This window comes from Hesperophylax consimilis, chromosome 15 (assembly GCF_061612785.1).
Source record: "Hesperophylax consimilis isolate HC1 chromosome 15, BYU_Hcon_1.0, whole genome shotgun sequence".
In the NCBI taxonomy this organism is placed as follows: Eukaryota; Metazoa; Arthropoda; class Insecta; order Trichoptera; family Limnephilidae; genus Hesperophylax; species Hesperophylax consimilis.
The window spans coordinates 6,091,669-6,107,771 of NC_142850.1; the positions used below are offsets into that span (position 1 = coordinate 6,091,669).

Sequence of the window (16,103 nt, forward strand, 5' to 3'; positions counted from 1 at the left end):
ACATACAGAACTAATCATTTAAGCTCCAATTAAGTATTGTTTTGTGTGGTATTACACGAAACATTCAGGCATTTAAATTTATTTACGGTGTTTTAGAGATCAATTGATGGTGAATTGTTTTGTATTGTGACTTTTTTCACAAACATAAAATAATATTTTAAATGTAGGTGCAATTCACATTAGTCTGTGAAATAAATGCCCGTTATGTTAGGTAAGTACTACCTTGAAGTGAAACATACATACAAATGTATACAAAAGAGCTCAAGAAAATATATTATTTTTTTATTTAAAAAAATGTTTTTTTTAATCTATGTCGCAATGATCAAAATATAGATACTACAAAAAGTACGTATTACAAAAAAACATAATAAAAGACATGGCACTTCTTCGTATATTAAATTTGCACTGTGAAAAATGAGTAAGGCTAATTTATTAGGAATCTGTTAAAATTATTAGTAATCCAGTTAATAGCTGGATTGCAGGCCTCAATTTAGGAAAATACGAAAATATTGTCACGATGTCAGAACAAACGTTTATAAAAATCCGAATATTTTCTCATTTTGTCATGATATCGACATCGTGATAATATATTCGTAATTTTCTGAAAGCTTGTCAGAAAACCTGTTAATTCATTCGTGCAAATCTCATTTTTAACCGAATTACCAATAATTTGAAGAGATTTTTAAGAAATTAGAAATAATTATTTTTCTCCGTGTTTTCCTTAATAATATGTTTGTTTTCTTAAATATTAAATTTCTAACATAAAATTTGAGAGTGTAATTAATTAATTACAAAGTGTGCAAATAAAGATAAGATCTTCTTTAGAAAATTCTTATTGATGGTACAAGTTATATCAACATCTTTTATAACAAGAATATGACATCGGAAGCTAACTAAAAATACTAAGCGAATTGTTCAAATAACGACCAGCGTTCTTGATATTAATTTGTATGTTTTGAAGAGATACCTGATAGCGGGAAAAAACATTTATATTACTTAGATCTTGATACTAACTAAAACACAACGAAAATCCTGTTCTGTAATATACTATTATAAAACTAATTATATAAAAGTTTGTATCATTTTAAGTGACTGTCAAAAAACTAAATCACCAGCAAAACATTAAGCATTACTGTACACAAAATCAGTGCGATAAACTGTTCTAACATTTAGGATATTAAGAAATTGGCACTTTAATCTAAAACAATTACTCACTGGCAGTCTATCAATGTTTATACAGGCAATGGGATCAATTGATTCAAAAGTTATGGGATGTAAGCTCGGTCGGGGCTGTTTGGGTATTAGAATCATTCTGAATCTCAAAACTGGTCATGTCTATGGCACTTCTACTGTCTAAGTTAACTTGGACTGCTATTCTGTGTTCTCCTGGGCTTTCGACCTTCTTCAATGGTTGGTTGACTGGAATCAATGCTGGTAATTTGTTTGTGATTTTGGTTAGAGATATCCTGCTCTCTATATCGCTTTCAAAGGGTGCTTCAAGGGGGGGAGAAGATGTTCCAACTGGATTAATATGACCAACAGCCTTGGTCATGTCTGTTATGTTTGGTCTTACGATGTGCTGTTTTGTCGTTGGGGGGAGTGGGATCTTTTGCGTTTTTGGAGTCTGCAAGATGATTGGTTTGTCTGGTTTTGGTTTAGTGGTCATGTCCATAACTGCGAGATCTGGAGTGGATGTGTCAGAAGGTCTGCGCATTGGTTTTCCGTCTGGTTTATCTGGTTCTCCTTTGTGAGTTGTCTTGTGTTCTGCAGCTTCTGCATTGGTGATGTTGTCTTGCTTCTTCCATTTGGTGCGACGATTTTGGAACCATATCTTCACCTGTAAAAAGAGAAAAGGAACCATTAATATTTTATTAATACAACAATGCTGCAGCATTTTTTCGTACAACGGTTTTCGAACCGTGTCTTATTTTCCCGGAATACATGAAAGAGGAAAAACAAATGCCGGTAGCTCGTTCCACAAACGAGACGACTTACACAAAAACGAGTCAACGAAACGACCCGTTCTCATGAACAATATCAACTGTGAACCAGGAATCGGAGCTCCTAATTCCCCAGATTAAAATGCCTTTAGAATAGACTCAGCATGTCCACATTGCTTCTGTGTATTAGAGATGGCAATCGGTATATTAACAACAGATTGTCAAGCAGACGGACCGCCCTCATTTGCACAGAATCAAGTTGGTTTATCAAGTATTGGGAGGCACTAGCCCAGAGGTGACTTCCAAATTCCATTTTTGGGAGAACTTGAGATTTGTATAGGGTTAGCTGGTCACTATTGAAGAATCGACTGGCCCTATACAAGGCGCACATTTTTTTGGAAGCCAAATTTACTCGGGCTTCTATGGGGAATATTTGAACGCAACAATTTTCATGTTCGCTATTATAGATTTTGCTTTGAAAATAAGGTTCACAAAATACAATACAAACATTAGGTTACATAAGTAATTGCTTTCATAAACTTTATTTACTATTCAAATGTGATTTAATAAATAAAAATAATTTCTTCACATTAAATATTGGCTGAAGAAAACTTATTTATCAAGTAACATTATTTTTATTTTATTTTATTTCAAAGGAAAGGCACCGAATTATAATATTGCATATCGATCTCAAATGGGTAGTTTTTTAACGCGCTTAAGAGAAGCTTACGCCGATTTTTCAATGACCAATAACAATGTACGGTAACATAAAATGTTAGGAAATTCACTCAAATCGAATGAACGTAATAACCCATTTACGAGGGTTTCCCGCAAGTGGATGTTAAGGCTATAAGGTAGCAGACAGGGGCGGATTCTATCCCCAGCTATAAAAGTATATACCTACCTAAAGCCAAATCATTTAAAAAATGAATGAAAAGATTATATAGAATATGTAGAGGGTCGTTTTAAGTCGCCTACCAACATACTGCAGCGCTACGGAAATTTTCCTGAAGGGACGAGCGCCCTCTTTAAGAGCGCTTCTCCAACACCACATGGGAAGCTTATGGCGCAGACTACGCCAATCAAATAACACTATCAACACTGCCATTGTTGCCTCGGTGGAGTCCCCTCTGATGTCCATATGGAGACAGGAATTGTTTGAATATCCTCGACAAACGGCTGCTTGCACACATTTTTGTATTTTTATTTTTTCATTTCTATTCCGCATTTTTTTGTGCCTATTCTTATTATTTGTTCTTGTTATTTCAAAATACGGAATGTGTTGCATTGCAGTACCGCTGCATAAATTCTGTAATGAGCTCTTATTATTATTATTATAAAAGAAAGGAAGGAGGGGAAGTTCTGGGAAGGTAAAAGGTATGGGTAGGAATCTTGGGATCAGTGTGTCCAGGAGTGACGGACGTATTGGACTGATGGGTCGAGAGATCAGTTGGAGAGGTCAAAAGGTGCCCCCAAGGGGCAGGCGCATCCTGAACACACCTCAAATTAAAGCAGTGCGGAGAAACCTGCCAACAGAGGCGATTAAATTGTTAGTCAATTCCTATGTTGTTTCACGTCTAGATTATTGCAACGGAATATATGCAAATCTCCCCAAATGTCAAATCAACAAATTACAATCCGTTTTCAACGCCGCGGCAAGGCTTATCACCGGAGTATCTAAATACTGCCACATTTCAGAGCATCTCAAAAATCTGCACTGGCTCAAATGTCCTGAAAGAATCCAGTCAATGGCTCCGGCTTACTTATCAGAATTGTGTATTCCAGAAGATTCCAATTCCCGACAGTCAACCCTTAGGTCAGCAACGTCATCAGCTATCGGAAGGTTGAAGGAACCAAAGCGCACACCAGATACTAAGTTCGGTGAGCGTGCTTTCGCCGTGTCAGGACCTAAAGCCTCGAATGGACTGCCACATGATTTGAGAATGATCGCAGACTCGACAGAATTTAGGTCTAAACTTAAAACGCACCTTTTCAGACAGTCGTATCCATAATTTCAGAAACCTCCACTTTCACAGTCGACGGCAATTTAAAATAACAAAATGTAAAAAAATAATATATATATATATGTAATAAAAATAAAATAAAATAAATAAAAATAATAATTAAAAATATATAAATAAAAATGATAACAACTAACAATTTGTAGGCTTTTTGAGACAGTTAAATTAAAATAAAAACTATAGCAGACTTAAGGTCATGCGATGACCAGTGTTTTTTGATATAGTGTCCTCTGCGTGCAGTTTTATCTTTTATAAGCATAAACTTTTTAATATAAGTGTGTTTGTTGGAAGTGAGTATGTTTTGGTATGTGAAATATGTGAATATCTTTTCAAAATAACAAATGTAGATCCTAGGAAATAAATTGTACACCGCCCTTGAGGTGATTTTTCACAAAAACGGCGCTCTACAAATTATCCAATTATTTTTTATTTTTTTTAAACTTCCGATTTTGTTGTCCGGGTTAAATCTTCCCCAAAGGAAAAACTTAACCCTTCCACTCACTTTTCCACAAATGATCATCTAGTTAATCAACATTATGTAAGTGCATTATATAAGCAAAATAAATACAAAACAATACAAGAACAACACGTCAACTCACCAGAGATCAAATGGGAAAATAATTCACCGACTCCAGATATTTTCATATCAGAGGGTTCGGCTCGGTAGAACTTCTAACAGGGCCTATAAATCCTACTGATCCCTCAATATAAAAATTTAAAAAATCTTTTGTTATCCTACATGTATTCAAAATGACCGACTTTTGCATCTTTATATATAATTTTTTTGATAGATCTAATACGCCTAAATTTTTAATTAGAGAGCTAGGTATAATGCCAGTAGCCGAAATAACGAATGGTAATATTTTTATAGTCTGAGAATGCCAAATTCTTTTTATTTCATTTCCTAAATCTGTGTATTTTCTTATTTTTTCACTAACAGATTTTTGAATATTACAGGAATTTGGAATAGCGACATCAATGATATTTTATGAAGTTATTTTTTAAATTTTGTCATGTAAAACTATATCGGGTCTATTATGACTAATCTATTATTATTATTATTGCAACTAATATTTTTTATCTACCATTTGTCTTTGGGCTTTTTTCCAATCCGTCCCTGTGGGTGAAGCGAGGTGGATGGGGTGTATTGGGAGGGGTAGTTCCTTAGGGCAGTAAAGAGAAAGTGACCATAATCGTTCGTTTTATATTCATCGGGTCTTTAAAGGAGCGGAGTTCAACCCCTCTAAGGGATGTAAGTATTCCAGGAATTGCAAAGGGAACTGCCAGTGTAAAATCACGAGTCATAAAAATATTAGAAGCTTTGAATGAATCACAGGACGCTACATTTCCCTTTAGCTTTCTAAAAGTAAGTACATATTATTTTTATATGTCATTATGAAATGAAGTTTGCAACTATGTATGTTTTATTAATTTTTTAATTATTTATTTGCTGTAAAAGTTTCTTTTAAGTACACGATAAAATTTTACAAATAAAAATTTCAAAACAATTACACAGTTTAAACATATCCTGATTCAAACAACTAAAGTTTGCAATGAGGAAAATAATGTTGACAGTAGTAAATAAACCGTTTAAAAAACATGCGAAATGCTTTTTTGTAAGTTCTTAGAAAGTTCTGACATTTTGCAATGAAGAACTGTCATAATGCGGATGCTGAGAATGCTTTGATTCACTGATCTGGTCACCAAATACTATACACAGCCACTTGCATGCGCAAACAGTATGTGCAAAAGTCGCAATCATTTGAAGTGTGCGCAAGCCATTTGCGCATTATACGGTTCAGTTATTTGCTTACTTGCGTAAACAAGACCAAATTTGGTTCAGTCGTTTGCCCGTTATACCGTTTTGCTGACATGCCTGAGACAGACCACGCAATAAGCTCGATATATTTTCGTGGCTTGGCCTATTTCAGCGATGTGCTGAAATAGACCAAGCCACGATGTCAAGCCAAGGTAATGTGTTGCCTACCTCATTCGTGCAAATTAGAGTTTGTGCAGGTAAGATTAAGCGTGTAGATGGAAGTTAGCCAATTCAATCAATATTTAGATGCTGAATGGTGGTCTTTCACCAAGGCGATACTGAGAATATCTACCACTCTCAACTTATTTGCATTTAACAGCGTCCGTTGAGACAAGCGTCAATTACTACTGACTCCCGCCATTTTACGTCTTTTTCTCAAATGGTAGATTTCTCTGCTTACATCGCTTTCAGAAAACAAACCCTGAAGTAAAAAATTAAAAGCAAAACAACATTTTATTTTCATGCGACATGGGATTAAAGAAACCTTTTGACTTGTTCCTCGAGCCTCTCAGATTTGTCGGAGTCAGGACGGGATGCCATGTTATGCTAATTACTACATAGTGATATTACACATCTATGGGAAAGTTATCCGTGTGTAAGGGACAATAGTGGCGAGAATGGCTTGGCTGTGTGACGGCATTGGCGTATGTAATTATTTTTAGCATAATTTGTGTTTAGGAAGAAAGATTTTATTTTAAAATCAGTTTTTCAGAATTCAAAACAATTACAAAAAATATATAGCATTTGAATAATATATGAATATAATATTCATATTATGAACCTGAATGTATTTTGAATAGAGATATTATTAAATGGGTTTTGAGAAAATAATAAAATAAAATAAACATTTATTTACTAATAATTATCGATATTATTTACAAGTATTTAGGGTGTTTTAAAAAGGGTTCGTCAAAAAATTATTTACTTGCTTCGTTTAGTGTTCTGAAAGCCAAGATATCAATTTTTCTTTGTTTTAATTAAATTTGTAATATTTAAAATTTATTGAGTCAGAGGTCGTGGATTCAAGGCACGGCCTGCGAAAATAAGTGTTTGAAATGGCAATAACCATAATTATTGACTGACCTTCCTCTGCCCATCTCCAACCCCTCCCCAGCATGTACGTATAAAAGGGGGGGTTAGGGGTTCAACCCCCCTTCTTGTCTCCGTATTGGGTAGGAAAAAGAGAATAGTACTCGCAGAATACATTCCTAGAAAATACAACAGTATAATGTACATCTCTTTCATCGATGTAACGTAAATAATAAGTTGTCGTAAGCAGAGCTCAGAAAAAACTTTATAATTAATTTTCCACACCCCCTCTCACCCTTCCCCCCGGTTCGGATCCCTCCGTGTGAATGCTATAGCTACGCCACTTCTCTAAGGTTCTTTCAGCAACATAACACACCCCAATCAGGATGCTGTAGTCATATTGTTTCCGGACTAGTTAGTGTTTAATTTAACGAGTGACATAATTAACCCATTAAATGCCGGAAGGTATTTTGCTTGGATGTACCGACAGGCCGCGATTTTTTTAGCTTTAAAAGAAGCTTCATTTAGATCACTCTAAAGTCGATATAATCTGTGAACTGTTATATTATAATTATTTCTTCATCATCCCAATAGATGTCACCGTGGGTTCCATATTTTAGATTTTTCAAATTACTTGAGTTTGACAAGCAAAATCGTCATATAGAACAGCGTGTTAACGCGCTCATTTTGTATGGCCGGCCTTGTGAGCACGGCTACCTAGAGCGCGTAAACGCGCTTAAGGCGCACAACCGGTTAAACATACTAATTTCGGTTGTCGGTGTATGGGTGCATGCGTGATTTAAAATTGTATTTTTGCGTAATGCGTATTATAAAGAATTGGAACTGATAAGAAAGTATGTGTAATCATATCAGACAAGCGATATGGTAGTTAAAAAAAAGTATTAATACAAGCCCTTGAGTATCATAAATAGTGATTTTTTTTTATTTTTATTATTTATTTGAAATGTGTATTTGTCTTGTTTAAATTTATTGCAGATTTACGCCTAACTGGTCAATTGAATAGATTAATATACTTGATACATTGTTAGCTAGGAGAAAATGCGACACTGTATTAAAAACACTGCATGTCACATGATTTACAGCTGATCTTAATTCGTAGATTTTTGATCTTTGATTTTTTTAGATCTCGACAGCAGCGCCACACATCGGGTCCAAAACTATCCTATGTTTCAAGCTTGAACCAACCATACACATATACAAAATTTAATTGAAATCGGTTGGGCGGTTTCTGAGATTAGCGTGTACGAACACAGTGCAACGTTATTTTTATATATTAAGATAAAAAAATATTACTTGACTGGTGGTAATATTAATGTTTTGTATTAATGTATTGTATCAATTTATGTTTCTCATAAAATATTCACCATATATTACACTAAACACTTATAACTTCACTACAAAATGTAATCTTTTTTGTTTTATATGCCCGTAGTTTGTTTATTACTAGGTACAATAATATAATAACTTATATACCCACGCACAGGCTGCGCCTTAATGGGTTCCCATTATTCGTATTGATATATGTAATATTGTCTGTAATTAATGTAAAAATTGGGAAAAAATATAGGAAAAAAAATGCCACCCGCTTAAGAAAGTGAAAACTATCATGAAAACTATCTATTCAATTGTACTTTAAAAAAACATGTAAGCACACGGAGAAAATTGAACAAAATGAAATATTGTTAATTTATTAAAAATATGTTATTAGGAAGTCGAAACACGTGTTCTCACAAATAATAATATTTTCGCATCTCGTCCATTATATTGATTCAGATAAGGCCACCAGCGTCAGCACTTGTTCAGATATATTCTGAATGACTAATATTTTTTTAGGAACATTCTGGTTGATAAATAAAGCCGTAGGTACTAATTTTTCTCCGTACATTTCAGAATATTTTGTTTTTGTTTTATCCGTAAATTCAAGAGTCAACCAACTGCTCTAGCCAGTTGGTTGAGATGGGGAATTGAATATATAATATTGAAAATATTAGAATATGCGTTCCGATATATACCTACGACATATCGCGATAATATATTCATTTTACTAAAAGTTGATAGTGAAACATATTAATTCAGTCGCTAAGGACATGAAATCCTGTTTTTAATCTTGGATTTTGATTTTTCTGTTTTCTTTAATGTGTAAATAATTATTCCTCCATCGGTTCAACCGCCTTGGCAAATAATATTGGCAAAATCGGTCTCTCTATACAGTGGCATATTACTAATTGCAAATCAATAATCAAGAAACATGTCTCCGCCTATTGTCGGTATTGACGGGACGCCACTGGCGGCGGACAATGGCAGGGAGGAATAATTCACACTAATTGGTTGTGTTAGCCCCCGCCCCCGCCCCCGGCCCCCGCCCGTCACCCGCCGACACTAAAGCAATACGTCATACATTTCAGGGCTGGGAGCAAAAGCTACCAATAACCACACTATTATATATTGTTGATTTTGAGCTCGTCAGGTCAGTTGCCGAACACATTTTAGATTATTGTGAGAGATGGGAAGGCTGACAGAGATATTGAAAGAAGAGTAAATGCAGGTAACTCCATTAATGGAGAACTGAACGCAGTTGGCGCTAACAAAAAATTGTCCAAAGAAGCGAAGCTTGCAGTCCACAATGGAGTGCTGGTACCTACCCTGATGTATGGAAGTGAGGCATGGAACTGGCAAAGAAAGGATGAAAGTAGATTGAATGCTGTTGAAATGAGATCCCTGAGGCGTATGTGTGGTAAAACCATGTATGATCGTGTGAGGAATGTGGATATCCGCAAAAAGTGCAAGGCTGATGTAAGCGTAATGAGTAAGATCAAGAAAGGGACGCTTAGATGGTTTGGGCATGTAGAGCGAATGAGCGAAGAAAGGAGTGTAAGGAGAATATACGATTCAAATGTGAATGGTAGCAAAAGTCGGGGACGCCCGAGGAAGACATGGCACGACCAAGTGAATCAGATACTTGAGTCGGGCCATGTCAAGAGTCAGAACAATAGAAGAGTATGTATGAGACGATGTATGAATGTGAATGAGGCAAGGAGTGTGTGCCAAGACCGAGTTGTTTGGCGGTCCGTCCTCTCTGCCTACCCCTGCGGCGAAACGGCGTGATGGTGAGTTAGTTAGTTAGTAATTTAAATAAATTTAATTAAAACATTTGAAGTTATTATATTCATCCATGATAGAAGGTACCCAATATTTTCTAACTCGAGACATTACAATAGAAAAAAAATGATTACAAGCATTCGTTTTTGGGTATATCCACAGTTGGAAATTGTAGGTTAATTTAAAAAAAAAACTCGGTCACCAGGCGGTTAATATCAGCTGTTAAAGTGCAGAACTTGTTCCAAATTTGTTAAACTCCGTTTCCGAAAATTTTTTTTTATTTTTTTTATTAAAAGTATACAATACAGAATATAGTATATTATATAAAGCATCGTACTCCCAGGAGTTAATAAACTCATTGCGGGAGTTCGATATATTTTTTTAAATCAAAAGTTTAAAAAAATATATCGAACTGATCAGCGAAAAAAAAGTATTTTTGGCCCGCTGTAGGTTCGAACGCTGTGTATATCTTCCTTCGCACAACTTTAATAACATTTTAAGTCTTTCGAACTTAACCACCTATGACGCCTTGTGACTTTTTAGTGTGGTAATGGGCTAAGATCAAAAATATTTTATTTAGACAAATTAAAAAAAAAAAAGTTTTATCACATAACTGAAGGATTTCTGGATCTAACACAATAAATACATTTAAAATGTTGCTTTCAAATTCATGGAATTTTTGGCTTCGATCGAATGGAACGATTATTTTCAGTTTTTTACACACCTTAATTAAACCGAATATCAATTGAGAATAAAAAATGCTCGGTATTGTCAAGGGGAATTTTGAGAATGGTAATTAAATCGAAAACTGTTGGTAGGAAAATGATGTAACATTATCCATTCGAGCGATTTTTGACATGGTAATCAAATTATTATTTCTCAAAATATCTCCCGAGTAAAAATAAATGCCACTGACGGGAATTGAACTCGCACCTTCTGATTAAAAATATATCCAAAACATAATAAGCAGTAATTGTTTGAAGTACTAGTACATATTGAAATATTTAGCGTGTTGGAAATAAGCCGACGTAGCTCAATAGTCCAGAGCACCGGACCGGACATCAGAAGGTGTAGGTTCAATTCCCGTCGGTGGTATTTATGTTTACTCGGGAGATATTTTCAATTTGTATGGATATTTCAGGCGACTAATTATTGCTTATAATAATTTGCAATCCTTTGTGCTATGCATAAAAAAGCTTGTCTTATAAACATTAGTTTATAATCATTAAAAAATTTGTACAACGATTGGAGAACACATTTGATATTGTATATACAGGCACACCAAATTATCAAAAACAGCATAATTAATAATAAGAGCAACGATATTTAGTAATATACACGATAAAAAATAGATAATTTTTTTACGATAAAACAACAGATATCGACAACCCTAATCCATTTCAATTCGTCTCCCTTGATTCGGATATCATAAGTGGGAGGAGGTTAACTTCCCCCGGCAATCTTACCCCAGCTAATGAAGTCGGCAAATAACAAACTTTTATCAAAAGGGCAGATCTACAACCATAACCACATAAATCACCTACAATACAGTTTGATTTTTTCTACAAAAAAGTTTTACTCATACAGTATCATAAATTGTAGCAGCGGTGTTAGTGGCAAACAATTTCAAGTCATTTCCGTATAAGGATTAATGTTCTGATACAAATCATTGACTTGTACTGATTGAACATATTGAGTTACCTATAACGATATTTATGCCTAAGTGTGTATCTACAGTTTGCAAGTTAGGTCAAATTAGCATCAATCCGTTGCAGATAGTTGCGATACTGGTGATGGGTTCATATAGATAGCTTAGTTACATAATATTAATATCACCTCCATCGATAACGTGCAATGTAATCTAGCCTGTGCCAACGTTTCTGAACATAAAATAGGTAATATAGTGTAATCATATCCTCATTTCCGCCGTGTTAACTATGGTTTTTTTAAACTGTATGGCTTTATTTCAATCTTATTGGCAAAACATGCTGCCTGTTTTATGCTGATTTCTAACATCAAGAAGGATCTACAGTCGTTCGTGTCTAGGTTAAACGAAGTATGTGTGAGGAATTAGTTAATGATTGAGTTTGTAGTTGCATACGACGATAAAATAATATATTATTTTTTTAGACTTTTACCGTAAGCATAACTTATGTTGTGTTCCCACAAACAATTCTCCAACTCGTCGTGGAAGGAGATTTTAAATAATAGGTTTTTTGTGTTGAATCAGGGATTTATTAATACTTCGCGTATAATTCAATAATTTAACGTTAGAAATAAAATCAATAGCCAAATACGACAGTTTCAGGAAAGCGCTCGGGGATTTTTTGATGTGTGATTGTTATAGTGTTAGTAGCCTATTCCAAGTACTCAGATAGAGGTGTATATATTGTTTATATGCGTGAGGATGCGTCATATGGGTGTATGTATACATGTGCTGTTATATGTATATAGGTATGTCTGCTTCTATATACACAGGTGTGCTTGCATGCACACATATTAAAAATTATATATATAATTATGTACATTTTTACAATCTAATGCTAATTTACTTCTTTCTCCTTTCTAATTTCTATCTTCTACTTTTTATTACAATTTTTCCAAAATTTTAGCTTCATCTATAGTTACTAATTTCATATGTTTACACTAGATTTCATATTTCATACAAATTAATTACACTCAATTGGTCACCATGAAACAGGCAGCCGCCTAGTATGGTGATTCATTATATCTACTTTATGTAAATTTCATAATATTGTAACATGTATTAAATAAATAAAAAAAATTAAAAAAAATAAAGTATTACAATGGTGACTCGATAGTCGACCTAACTAAGAGCTGGCTAAATGAGATCTGAAAACACCAAGTTTTTCTGGGAGCATTCTAACTGGTCCTGGCGACTACTGGCTACTAGCTGCCATCTTGCGGACTTCCAAGCAAGCTCTATGCACTGCCCTCTATGAGTGTATCTGTGAAGTTCTTACTTCCTAATAACTTATGAGTTTAAAGTGAGTAAATCAAGCCAATTCTTACCTGTGAGTTTCGAACGCAATCTGCTTACTTAGTATTAAATTCGACGGTCTAACGATTACTTAATTAAACGTGAACCATATTTTATAAAAATGTTAATTTTTAACAAATTTAGATTAAGTTGAAACTTGTTATTAAAATTCAGCATACAGTAACAGAAAGTTGCGTGGTTCTATATGACCACATAGAAACACAATTAGTACAACCACGCACAAAGATCAAACGTTCATTATCGTCCCTTTGATTGATAGATGAAGACGGATCATTTCCGAATCAGTAAACTAATGTGGGCCATCTGCACTTTACACTGAGTAGTGTACACTGGCTAGTGAACACTGTACATCTGTGAGTGGGGAAGTATCGGCATACAAGAATACAGTGCCGCTGCGAGGAAGATAGCCGCATGTGTGCTGAAATAAAAAAGCCCTAAATAAGAAAGAGTTAACAAAGTTAATAATTTGGCCTATCTACAGTTATCGCGAATCCTTAAAATTTGGCATCGGCTTATTGGTAATCATATTGCAGGTGAACAAATAATAATTATTCTATGTGCCGACTAGGAACACAATACAAAATGCAACATTCTTCTGCAATACATACACAACGAACTATCAGACACACAGACTAACCAATTAGATGCATGATCTGGTCAACAAGTTTGGGGGTAATATTGATATATTTATTGACTCCATTTATAAAACTAAGCGTCATCTATACCAGCACTTTGTTGAATCCCACAAATTAAAGTAGCGTTGGTAATGTAGTTTTAGTGATTTGTCTTGTATAGAATATTGTTCTAGTTTTAATATTATTTTATCTTTCTGTTATATGTTTTGCTAATATCGTTTCATGTTCAGTTTATCAGTTTACTGTTATACCATGCTTTATTTGTTTTTGTATGATTATCAATAGCTCATTAGGTATATTCTGTTCTTAAAATTCATGAAACAGCCAGGCTGAAAAAATAAAATAAAATAAAATTATAATTGTGCGACAAGAAAGTGAGTTTATTTATTTATTTATTTATTTATTTATTTACACATATACGGCACAACACGTGCCATTAACATAATTGACATACTTATAATAGTACAACAACATGAAGAATAACAGTATAAATGTTAGTAAAATTTAAGAAAATAGGTAAAAAGTAAGGTAATAAGTAGTGTATAAAAACTATAATGTATAAAAGTAAATTGTAAAGTGAATAGTTTAAAATATAAAGTATTAAAGTACAAACCATAATTTATTAGGAAAAAGTATAAATAAAAATAAAAATTTAAAGATTGAAATAAAACAATAAAATGTACCAATAAGATACCTATCTCAAGGTACCGACAATGATTTAAATATAAAAAGTTATAAATCCTGGATTATGTTAACCGATATGATAAATTTTACAAGTACTTATGATTTCAAGTGCATTAATAGTTTTAGAAGTAATGGTAGGCATATTATGTTTACATGATGTATTTACGTGGTACTAGCAAACAAATTTAGTTTAACGCATCTTTTGTATGAAGACAGATTACCGGCAGCGTGATCAATATTAGCATATTCATTGCCTAAAATATGCAAGCGATTTATGGTTGAGTTTTGTTCTGCGTTCGTCATAGTATTGTCACAGTGGAAAGGTGTTTTGAGTCGAGTCGGTCTACTAGGTACATGGTAATTTATTAATGAGACCAATTCAGGGGAGTCAAACCAGTTATTGTTTATTTTAAATAAGAAAATAAGATCATTGAGTATTCTTCTATCTTTTAACGATAAGAGTCTCATTTTTTGTAATAAAGATTCATAGTTTATGTCAACCGCAGGAATACCTAATTTGAAATTAATTGATCTGAGAAATTTGCGTTGGATTCTTTCAATGGAGTTTGCATGGCTTTTGTAGAAAGGGTTCCATATGGGGGAATTGTATTCTAAATGACTCCTAACCAGAGTTGTATATAGTATTTTAAATGTTTGGATATTTTTAAAATCTTTACCAATTCTTACAATGAAGCCCAGAATTTTCATTGCTTTACCCGTTATTATATCAATGTGATTGGTAAATAGTAGTTTAGAGTCGAAGGTTATTCCAAGGTCCCTTATTACAGGTACTGACAATAAACTGTGATTGTAAAAAGAGTAACTATATTTGATAGGGTTTTTAATTCTACAGAAACTCATGATTTGACATTTTTTTATGTTAAGTGTAAGTTTGTTAATGGTACACCATTCTACGAATTTTATAAAATTGGATTGGAGGGACAAGCAGTCGTATATATTTTTTATGATTTTATATATTTTAGTTGTTTGACTTTGTCAGTTAAGAATGAGTGTTTGAAGAATGAGTGAGTTGTTTGACTTTGTCAGTTAAGAATGAGACAGATATATAACAGTAGTATAAAAGTCTAAGTATTAGTTCCACCTCCCTCTCACATCCCAGCTAGCAACTAGATAGCACGGATCCGTAATCTTTGTACACGGTCATCATTGTATTAATAATGCCGAAACAGTATTACAATAGTGGCGCAGCCATTAAAGCAGTTGTAAAAACAAAAATGTTAATTGATTTTTGGGTAAATAAGCCGTGTAGCGCATTCTTCGTCTTCTTGGACCACTGTTTCGGGCAGCCTTGCAGTGTCCATCATCAGGAATCAGTAAATAGTAAGTCTGCCTTGATAATGGAAACTGCAAAGCAGTACAAAAAATTGGCTCAAGAAAGAGGAGGAAGAGTCATACAGTTTATTAAATCAAAAATCATCAAGATTATACTTTTGGCCGTGAGATTCTTAAACCAATGTCAAAGGATAGTGATTGTTTCATAGAATTCTTACTAATCGTGTAAATTTTTGCAATTGAAGTAATCTTCAGCTTTCCTGAATCTCGATTATGTCATACATACGCCTCAGGGAACAAATTTATACTAATTTTCATGTAAACACACCAATATCTTTTTATAAAACCTTATGATGAGTCTTTTGGATTAGTTGACAGACAAAATTTTTTCTGACGTGCTATGAAACAAACGTGCTATGAAGATCAGCGTTGTAGAGGCAAGTTCTAAAGACCACCCCATGTTTCGGCCGCCTGAGTGCGCCACACACACTGCAGAAAAGAATGAGGCGCCTCTGTAAAGGTACCTACTTACCAGAGTAT

At 34.0% G+C, this 16,103-nt stretch overlaps 1 protein-coding gene across 1 annotated transcript in view; it reads right to left on the reverse strand.

Moving 5' to 3' along the window:
• Window positions 1-1,258: 1,258 nt before the first annotated feature.
• The window catches only part of NK7.1 (homeobox protein NK7.1), a 277,869-nt gene continuing 263,024 nt past the window's right edge, over window positions 1,259-16,103 (reverse strand). Inside the window, exon 4 of the mRNA XM_089640557.1 lies at window positions 1,259-1,837. Within this exon, the coding sequence (XP_089496683.1) occupies window positions 1,259-1,837 (579 nt within the window). The remainder of the gene's footprint in view (window positions 1,838-16,103) is intronic.